General features: G+C 50.0%; 1 protein-coding gene and 1 long non-coding RNA gene across 5 annotated transcripts in view; one reads left to right on the forward strand and one right to left on the reverse strand.

Annotated features, from left to right (window-relative positions):
- Positions 1–2,573, reverse strand: part of DCTD (dCMP deaminase) — a 31,850-nt gene extending 29,277 nt beyond the window's left edge. Inside the window, exons 1-3 of one of the 4 annotated variants that reach the window (XM_051832607.3) lie at positions 2,412–2,573; positions 626–740; positions 118–253 (exon numbers count right to left, since the gene is read on the reverse strand). In XM_051832607.3, the coding sequence (XP_051688567.1) occupies positions 118–253; positions 626–733 (244 nt within the window). In that variant the 5' untranslated portion in view covers positions 734–740; positions 2,412–2,573. Of the gene's footprint in view, positions 1–117; positions 254–625; positions 741–1,564; positions 1,691–2,147; positions 2,170–2,193 lie in introns of those variants that run through there. The other 3 variants (XM_051832610.3, XM_051832626.2, XM_051832618.3) reach the window with 3 other exon arrangements.
- LOC103345552 (uncharacterized) lies at positions 750–9,994 on the forward strand. The gene is made up of 5 exons (XR_001792443.4): positions 750–1,602; positions 4,632–4,715; positions 5,297–5,455; positions 8,640–8,743; positions 9,359–9,994. It is a non-coding gene; the product is annotated as an uncharacterized LOC103345552 (long non-coding RNA).
- The last annotated feature ends 483 nt before the right edge of the window (positions 9,995–10,477 follow it).

Genomic DNA, 10,477 nt, shown 5'->3' on the forward strand with positions numbered 1-10,477 from the left:
ACCTTACTGAGCTGCAGAACTCTGCAACTGATGCCCTCTGCACCTGCAACTCTGTTAACTAAGCACTCCCCAGGCCCAGAGCTAAGCGGAAAGGAACATCACCAGGCCATGCCTCACCGTAAGGGTACTTGGTATCCAGCTTGTTCTCTGCCGTCCTCCTCCAAGGCAACAGGTCGTCGCTGCACCCATTCGGCATGCCATTGTACCCGATCCCGACAATCTTGTTCTCCGCGTTCACGATGCAGGCCCCGACCTACAGGGAGACACGTCCAGAGGCTTGGGGACTGCACATGGCTTTCCTGCCCCTGGGGAGGCAGCAAATGAAGTCACAGGGAATGCAGAGCTCCGAACGGACTTCCAGCTGCTGGAGGCGCTGAGAGCTCTGTCTGCTGGCCGGTTTCCAGTGACAGCTCCCAGAAGCCTCGGGAAGCGCACTCCTGGCCCCAGACAGAGGGGGCACAAGAGGCAGGTAACCGTGGCATGTGTCAAGTGACTTCCTCACAGCAAGACGGGAGCACACAGATTCACTCTGCATTAGTCTGGCGGCCCTCCTTCCTAATTTGCTCCTTGGTGGGCATTTCCTTGTCTGTGGGTGTCCAACCGCTCTCCTCTGAAACTCATTTACCTGGGAATTCGGATCTTTGCTTCTCTGTGCTGATAGGAAGGCCACTGCCATGAAATACTCAGGCCACTCCAAATAGTCCTCCCGTTTTCTGCAGGAAACCTCGCTCATGATGGGTCTAGAGGGAAAACATGGTAAGATGGTTGTTAAGAAAAGCCCTCTGAGAAAGCAGTATAGGACGGCCCAAGTCCTTGGGCCCCTGCACCCACGTGGGAGACCCGAGGAAGCTCCTGGCTCCTGGCTTCAGATTGTCACGGCCAACTGGGGAGTGAGCCAGTGGATGGAAGACCTCTCTCTGCGCCTCTCCTCTCTGTGTAACTTTCAAAAAATAAATAAATAAATAAATCTTAAAAAAAAAGAAAAGTCCTCTGATAGATCTGCTTTCCAATTCAACCCAACCGCAATGAACTTTGGATCTGTAAACACAGGCCACGTCAGCCACATTTACCAATGAGCAATCACAAAACATGGGCTCCACACCGTCCCATCTTTTAAAAGTTAAGAAGTTCCCTGTTTCAGAAGGTCAGAGTTGGCACTAGCACCTCCCCTTCCTAAATCCTTCACCTGTTTGCAGCTTGCTCATGGCACGGTTTACGACGACACACGACTGCCTACAAACTGTTGTCCTCCACCTCGCTCCCTCGCTTACAAAGTGAAGCTGGCAGAGGAGGGTGCGGGAAGAGAACAGAAACCTTTCTGGACCATCTGACAGATCCCAGACACCGTCAGCCAGGGCACAGAGCAACAGCCCATCTTAAGGTGACTCAGGGAAGCCAGGGACCGTGCCCTAAACGGCACAGGATTACTACCTACCCCAGCTGGGTCACCAAGGAAACAGCTGAGGCACTCCCAATTCTGATATGAACCAAGAATGGGCCCCTGCTCCTTCTTCGTGGCTACTTCGGACAGGACAGAAGTTATCAGCCCTGAGTGCAGACTCACAGGAGAGGCTGCGAAGAGTAGCAAGCGTTATTACTCAGGTAAGCTTGTCCTCCCAAGGTGCAGGTGCAGGCTGTGTCTCCAATAGGGCCAGACCACGAAAGGTGGCCTAGAACTTCAGGTAGGGGGATCCTTAGCAAGGAAAGAAGGCAACCCAAGTACTGGCAGGTACCACTGCGGCCCCTTGGGAAAGCCAGACATCCAACCTAAAGGAAGATGAGGATTTCCCAAAGCTCTCCCTTCGGGCTCCAGACTTTGAGCTCACGCCCAAGATGAGGAGCAGCACTGGGCCCAGAGTCTGAGAGGGTAACAGCAGGCCAGCAGTAGTGCAAATCCTGGGAGGCTGATGAGCTGTTGGTATCCATAATGGCTGCAGGGTGCTAAATAAGCGCCTACTGTATGCAGGAGGGAGGCGCACTCCCCTGGGCAGTTTCTCTGCGCAGAACTTTAGTTCTTAAAGTTACACGCATCCATCCGGGACTGAAACAGGGCGGGGAAGCGGGGTTAGGACACCGCGAGGCGACCAAAGCTACATCCCAGTCACCCACGCTGCTCGCCACCCCTCACCCCCGACTCAGGGACCAACCCGCATCCCCTCCCCACGTGTGGGCGCAGGAAGGGCCGCAGACTACCCTCTCCGGCCGTGCTGACGGAGCGCGTCCCGCCGACGCCACGCGCTCTCGGAGAAATGACCCCGGCGCGACCGCGAGGCACGCGGGCGCTCCCCGCCCGCCCCCGTCCGCCCCACGCAAGCTTTCACTCCGAGGAGGGCTCCTCAGGGCTCGGCGGCCGCCAGCCCGGCCTCCCGCTCCGCGCCCCAGCGGCGCCACGTGGCGCGCGGGCCGCGTACCCGCACCGCCGACCCGCTGCGCGCGCTCCGCTCCGCGTCCGCCGGCCTGGACGCCAGTCTCCCCGCCGCCGCCGCCGCCGCCGCCGCGCGCCTCCGGGGCAGGAAGTCGGGGAGGAGGCGGGACCGCCGCCCGGCCGGAAGGTGGCGGTGGCGCGCGGGGGAGGGGTCGGCCGGCCGCGCGCCCTGCGGAGGGCTGCTGCGTAATCGCTTCTGTTTACGGTGCCCAGTTCTCGCCCTGGCTGGGGACGCTCATGGCTGGAGCACCTGACGGAGCACACTCAGTGTCTCCTCGGGGGGCAGGGGTAGGGGTGGGGGTCGCGTCTGCTTGTGTTGAGGGGAGAGTCGGTTGCCCGGGCTCCTTTGTTGTTGGTGAACCCCCCCCTCACCATGTATGCCCTCAATCTGCCATCAGCTCTGCAAAGCTGCTGTTATACATGTATAACATGTGGGAGTGGAAGGGGGGAGAAGGGGCAGAGAGAAACGCTGGTCCACTACACAAATGCCCACAAAGCCCAAGCCAAGAGCCAGGAACTCCAGCAGGGCGTCCCGCATGGGTAGCAGGGGCCCCAGTGTCTGAGCCAACCCCTGCTGCCTCTCCGGATGCGCATTAGAAGGGAGCTGGATCAGAAGCGAGCCAGACTGGAAGCCAGGCATTCAGACATGGGATGCCTGCGTCCCAAAGGCGTCTCAAGGGCTGCACCGAAAGCCGGCCACTCAGACACGGTTTTGATGTCTGGAATGAGCCTGCAGTACCCCTGTGGGGGACCAGTGAGCAGCAACAGCCTGCGTCACAGTGTCCTACTGGGGGCGTAGAGTGGGGGCGCTGTGCCTGGAGGCACACGTGCCTCGAAGTTGTATTTGCATCTGTGCTTTGCATGACTGATCTACGGTTTCTGCTCAAACTGTGTGCAAGAGCCTGAGGTGTTTGCTAAAGAGACACACACGCGCGCACACACACACACCAGCCCCATCACTGCACTCACACTCCAGTGGGTATTCCTCCGGTGAGATTTGCCCACTAAAATTGTGCACATTTCGTTACAACTGTTAAAAAAAAGGCTACATAAACAGCAAAGTAGGAAAAGACTCTAAGAGGTGTTTTTGAGGTCAGATGCCCCAAGGTACTAAATCTGATTTTCTTGAACTGCATTAATGCATTAGTCTGGGCAGACGGCTAGCCCCTAGCTCCGGTGCAACATTGGTTCCACCACAGAGACTGAGAGAAGCCCCTTCTGCTCTGCACGTGGGACTTGAGTGAGCTGTCAGCCTCCATAAAGGATGGCTATTGTAATAATCATGAATTCTGATCTGCACATCCTGGATCTGAGCAGCTAATCCAAACAAAAGCTTGTTAACTATATTAATTTAGCCTAACGGAGGGAAGAATGATGAGAATAAACAGGCAGTTCTATCTAATTTCTCACTACAGCAGACATATCGTTCTTCATCTCCATGGTCCAGCCTGTAGATTCAATAATTAAATTATGTACTGCTCTTGGTAGATGCTGGGAAAGCAAGGGGGGAAAATACTTCATCGTTAGCCATAATTTTTTTTTTTTTTTTGCTGTGATAAGAGTCAAGCTTGAGAGCGCGACATAGATTAAGATGATGGTTTTTAATGTCAAGTTGACTTTACTTGGCTGTCTTGTTGCCACTAAAGTGAATTAAATCCCGAGCCCCTGCTTTCTCTTCCCCTCCCAAATCCACTGCTTGTCCTTGTCACACCCATCTGGAGTCTTTGGGTCTTCTTAGATCCATTTCTCTTGTGACCAACTTCCAACCAATACATCACCAATTGCTGCTGGTCCTTCAACCACAACATCATTAAGCTTGCTTCCTTCCTCCGCTCCGTGAAGACTGTCATACATAATTTAGTTACTTCTCATCATTCTCCATTTTGGTCAACGCACACACTCCCCTCTGCAATAAATTCAACATCCTGCTTGCTGCAAACACATTACCCGGAATGTTCCTGCGTTTCACTGAAAGTCTCTCATCCTAGAGATGGGAACCCTCCTGATTCATAGTTTCACAACTGAGGTTTCAAATATTCTGTACTAACAGCAAAACCAGGTGGCCAATGGGAAAAAACATTCCTTGGTATATCTTGCTCATTAACACCTTGTAACTCTCTTAAGTGTGACTGCAGGTGTTAAATCTCTCTTGTTACTACCTTGTATTTTGGTTTATAATTGAGGATCTTTACCTACCTAACCACAGATATGCAGGTTTGCTGTGCCTTCAGCCATAACTATGTCATGTTTCCTTGAGCAAGAAGCAGAGACTTCATATGAGGGAAACCCTGTGAGTACATTTTTTTGTTTGTTTGTTTGTTTGTTTTTTTGTTTTGACAGGCAGAGTGGACAGTGAGAGAGAGAGAGACCGAGAGAAAGGTCTTCCTTTGCCGTTGGTTCACCCTCCAATGGCCGCCGCGGCCAGTGGGCTGTGGCCGGCGCACCGCGCTGATCCGGAGGCAGGAGCCAGGTGCTTCTCCTGGTCTCCCATGGGGTGCAGGACCCAAGCACTTGGGCCATCCTCCACTGCACTCCCGGGCCACAGCAGAGAGCTGGCCTGGAAGAGGGGCAACCGGGACAGAATCCGGTGCCCCGACCGGGACTAGAACCCGGTGTGCCAGCGCCGCAAGGTGGAGGATTAGCCTAACTGTGAGTACATTTGTAAGGATGGTTGTAACAGGCTGTGTCTTGGCTTCTGTGTCTGCAGGCATGTGTGTTTCCTGTGTCTAGCGTGTAGCTAAATTTGGAAAATATTTCAGGGTCTTGGGCATGGGAGATTCAAATTTAAAAGCCATGCATCGAAGTAAAATTCTTCTGCCCTACCAACATACCACCTGCTGTTTTTCCTACCTCCTCACATTGTGGAGACAGGACACTGAGCGGTCACTGGGGGAACTGAGACAGATGCGTGTCTGAGGAGCAGCCACTCAGTACATCAAGATCGTCTCTGGAAACTGCACACAAGCCTTGTTGTCAGAGCAGACTTCGAATCTTGAGTCTACTTCCTGTAACCCAAGTGGCCTTCAGAAGGTACTTAGCATGCCTGTGGTCTCTGTAAAACCAACAACATTCATTCGTTCAGCCACTTTAAAATTCTCTGCCACTTGCAGCGCTGCAAATATCACAATGAATAAGATAAACCCATTCTTGTCCCCATAGGACTCCTCCCCACCAAAGAAATGCGGAATAAATGAACCTGGTTGCTGGTTCAGTTAACATAATAAATGTAATTCTAAGTCGCCTGCAGGAATGTCTTCTTTCTCTGTTCTTTATTTCAGCCAACAAGGCCAAAAACTTATTTTCATAGGCTAACACATGCAATTAGAGGGGAAGTACTATTTCTAATGTTTTTCAAAAGAAGAGTTGTTTATGTTTCCATCCTGCAGTCCAAACTAGAGGAAATACTTAACTTTTCCCTTTTTTGGGGTAAGATGAGAGAGAGAGAGAGAGAGAGAGAGAGAGATTTTTTCTATCTGTTGGTTTACACCCCAAATGGCCACAGTAGTCAGGCTGGGCCAGGCCAGAACCAGGAACTAGAAACTCCATTTGGGTCTCCTAGTTGGGTGGCAAGGACCTAAGCACTTGGATTATCATCTGCTGTTTTCCCAGGAAAATTAGCAGAGAGCTGGATTGAAGTTTACAGGAAGCTGACCTTGGTGGTCCAAATGGAGATGGGAGTTGGAGAAGAGCAAAGTTACTGACGTGCTTGAAGCCAGCACAGTTAGCAGCCCAGTGCTCCTCAAAAGGAGCTTACCTGGTGCTCTGGGATCATAGGTATGTCACTTGACAGTTGCTTAAGGAACAGATCATAGGATGGAGAGGGTTCTGGATTCGGAATATGGGAATGTGTGTGTTTCTGAGTTCCAATACTGTGGTAGTTCAGTTTGTACACCAATTGTTAAAAAAAATATTTATTTACTTATTTGAAAGGCAGAGTTACAGAGAGGCAGAGAGAGTGAGTGAGAGAGAGAGAGAGAGGTGTCTTCCATCTGCTGGTTCACTCCCCAGGTGGCTGAAACCACCAAAGAGACAGAGACAGAGAGAGAGACAGAGAGACAAACACACAGAAAGAGAAAGAGAGAGAGAGAGAGAGAGGTCTTCCATCTGTCGGTTCACTCCCCAGATGGCTGAAACCACCAGAGCTGAGCAGATATGAAGCCAGGAGCCAGGAGCTTCTTCTAGGTCTTACATGGGGGTGCAGGGGCCCAAGCACTTGGGCCATCTTCTACTGCTTTCCCGGGCCATAGCAGAGAGCTGGATTAGAAGGGGAGCAGGTGGGACTCAAATCAGCACCCATATGGGATGCCAGCACTGCAGGTGGCAGCTTTACCTGCTACACCACAGTGCCGGCCCCCACATGTATTTTTATAGGTGTATCAGAGCATGAGGTCAGTTTTTTGTGTTCAATGAAAGGCATACAAATCACAGACTGCCAGGAGACAATATTACTGTCAGAGAGTGGGCATATAAATTGCCTGCATCCCACATCAGAGTCTTAGATTCCTGATTCCATATTCCCACTAATGCAGACTTTAGGAAGCACTTGGAATGGCAATAGTAATTGGGTTTCTGCCACCTTGATGGGGAGACCTGGATTGCAGTCCCTGTTCCTGTCTTTGGCCCTGGCCCAACATTAGCCATTGAGGGCATTTGGGGAGTAGACAAATGGATGGGAGTGTATTCTGTGTGTGTGTGTGTGTCTGCCTCTCAAATAAATGAATACTTTCTTATAAAAAAGATTTTTCCTATCAAACAAAATCAGGATTCCTAAATAGCTTATTTTGCTAAGTTGAGGCTGCCAATTATTTTTATCATTAGACATCTGTAAAATTATAATAAAGGTCAGTAAGGAAATGTTAAGTCAGAGTATGCCAGAGCTGAGTGCTTTGTTATTAAATATTGGAAAGTATTTTATTGACTAAAATGAATGAATAGGAAATAATTGCTTGATGGAAATTGTTTGGAGCATCCAACCCATTAAAGAGAAGTCTTCAATGGCAAACTCCAGCTACACCTCTCTTTCTGCCTCCCTTCTCCCTATGCCTTCTGAAGACTTGGAGAGAACTTTGTGAAGTGAGACATTGGGGCTGGTGGTCCAGACAACCAGAGCAAGTTAAGCTGCTGTCTGCAGTGCTGGCATCCCATATGGGTACCGGTTGAGTCCCAGCTGCTCCATTCCAGTCCAGCTCCCTGCTAATGTGCCTGGGAAAGCAGTGGAGGATGGCCCAATTGCTTGGGCCCCTGCACCCACGTAGGAGACCTGGAAGAAGCTCTTGGCTCCTGGCTCCTGACTTCAGCCTGGCCCAGCACCAACCATTGCAGCCATTTAAAGTGTGAACCAGCAAATGGAAGATCTCTCTCCCTCCCTCCCTCCCTCCCTCCCTCCTTTCTCTAACTCTGTCTTTCAAATAAATACATCTTTAAGAAAAAAAAAAAGAGGTAAGGATCCCATGCTTAGAATTTTGGTCTTGTTCCCCAAAATGACCATGCATAGGAACCAGGATGGAAGGCAAGAGGGAAGGTGCTCTGTTTCTCTGTGGCATGTCAGCTCTCTCCATGACTTGCTTTTCCTCTACAGAGCTGAACGCATAGCTTCTTTCATACATAACCGGTTGAAGTTGATGGAAATTACATGCCTTATCACTTCTTAAAAGAAAAAAATACATAAAATGTAAATCTAAGAGAAATGGGCAATTTTCTTGTAGCACTTTATATTTCTGTGTAAGTTACCATGTGCCAATCATTCCTACTTTTTAAAATTCAGATTTGTCAAGCAGCATGTAAGCTTTCAGTGTTGTACAAGAAAAGATAATGCTTCGTGTGGAACAGTCACTTACGCTAGTTCTGTGAAAGTGCCTACCCAAAGAGAATTTATCAGATTGCTGGTTTTATAGAAATATTAACGATGTCATTAAATTATATCCTCTACTCGAGGGTCACCAGGAACCTCCAGAAGGGTAATCAACAAGGTATCATGGTGTGGGCTACAGAATTATTTATTGACATCACAATCACCACTCGTGTTGTAGTGTGTACTTTAACTGGTGGAGCAAGGTGAATGCCTGGGACTGAGTATAAACGAAAGGCCCTGTGAACTTGCATTTGGAAGTTAATGGCTATCATAATCTGCTTGACATGTTGTGCCTTCCCCAAGCTAACTGGAAAGCTTCTCAAACAAGAAGGCAAGAATCAAATTAATATTTTCCTCTTACAGCTCACCATGTCTGTGTGTATTGAAAGTAATGGCTGCAGCCCTGCCCTCACAACAACCATCTGTCATTAATGCCAGGAGGAAGAGGCGTGAACAAACAAGATAAGGTAGGAAGCCTGTCCTATTTGAATAACTGTTAGCGGTGAGACATTCCGAGCATGAATACAAGAGGTGATGGAGCACAACACAGCTCTAACAAGCCAGAGAGCTCCAAAGGTGTCCCATTTGACCAACCTCTCTCTGCTGCTGTGTTTGATGGACAACCCAAAGATGATGGACGGTAGAGAGCTGTCAGCCGTGAAGCACTTGAAGATACTTTGATGCTAGTAACGCCATTTTCAAATTAGCCCTGGACTGAGTTAAATATCAACGAAAGGGAGTGGGACAGCACTCGTGAGATCATCCCTAAGAGAAGAAGCGAGATTTAATAGTTTGGTGGTTACAGTAACCGCTATCCTGCAAGAAAAAATCAATATCTACACAGTGTTAGAATCACACCAAGGGCTCCTGGAGCTGAGCCATTTCAGCGAAGAATACACCCGGCTTCATTAGAGTAGAAAGAGTGTGGTAGGAGGTCAGACACACATGCGCCCTGGGCTCTTTTGTCGGGAAACCAGGAAGAAGCGCTCCTCTCAGGAGCCGAGCATTTTTTTAAAAGCATAGAACTTACAGAGCTGGAAGTGACCTTAGCAATCACTGAGTCCAGCCCCTTCTTTTTCCAGATGAGGAAAGAGTGGCCCAGAAAGACTACTTGCTCCAGTTCACACAGCGGGCTGGTGAGATTTCCTCCATGCACGCCACTCGTGCCCACTCTTAGAGTTCATGCCTCGGGCCACTGCTGTTCCCTGAGAGCCACCGTGGAAGGCAGTCTGCTAGGGAGCAACAGGAAAGCTGAGCCAGTTCTTGCCCTCTCTCTCACAGCCCGAGAGCAGGTGCTGCCTGCACCCGGTGACTAAAGCAGCAGTGTTAGACAACATCCAAGAGCTGTCCCAGGGCACAACATAGATTTTGTGTGTCTACCCTTTCTGCCCCACCAATGGTGTAGATCGTAGATGCACAGGTATTTCTACCCCAGGTTCTGAGTTGGAAGAAGTCCAAGTTATGCAGGATCCAAAGAACATGGATCCAAAGATATGGACAGACTGCGTCATTCGCATCTCAACCTTGAATGTAAGCAGCTGCTCTATGTGTAGCCCTGCACAACCCAAGGAAACAATTCCAACTGAGCGTGAGTTTCTGGAATAAGGCCCAGAAAAGGAAGAGGGAGTGCTCTCTCTTTGTGTTCACCAAATATTAAATGTTAAAATGTGGGAATTTCAAAAAATTCATGAAAAATGAAATTAAATAAATTTACTGTGGTACAAAAAAAATCACACAATTTTTTCCCAAGACACATTGACCATAACATTTTTTTTGACAGGCAGAGTGGACAGTGAGAGTGTCGCTCCCCGTCTTCGTGAAGGAACGACACTAAACCCTGCCTAGGTTTCCTATCCAAGTCACGGCACCATTATGTCGCTCCCCCTCCTCGTGGAGGAACGACACAGGACCCTGCGCTGTTCTTTTGTCTGCTCAGCCCTCCCCGGGTTTGCTGCTGGTTCTTCCCGGGTTGGCTACCGTCCCTTCCACCTCCGTGGAAGGGCGGTTCCCCCTGCCACTTTCCCCACTTCCGCAGGGGAGCGGCACACCACCGGCCGGCTCTCTCGGGGGCTGCTCAGGTGTTCCTTCAGATAGATGTTCCTGGTGCATGTTGTCTCTCTCCTCCTTTATAGTCCTCTTCCACCAATCCCAACTCTGCTACCCACACGCCGAGTACGCTGCTCTCCTCCAATCAGGAGCAG

This window comes from Oryctolagus cuniculus, chromosome 2, assembly GCF_051225735.1.
Source record: "Oryctolagus cuniculus isolate XC-2025 breed Fujian yellow rabbit chromosome 2, ASM5122573v1, whole genome shotgun sequence".
Lineage (NCBI taxonomy): Eukaryota > Metazoa > Chordata > Mammalia > Lagomorpha > Leporidae > Oryctolagus > Oryctolagus cuniculus.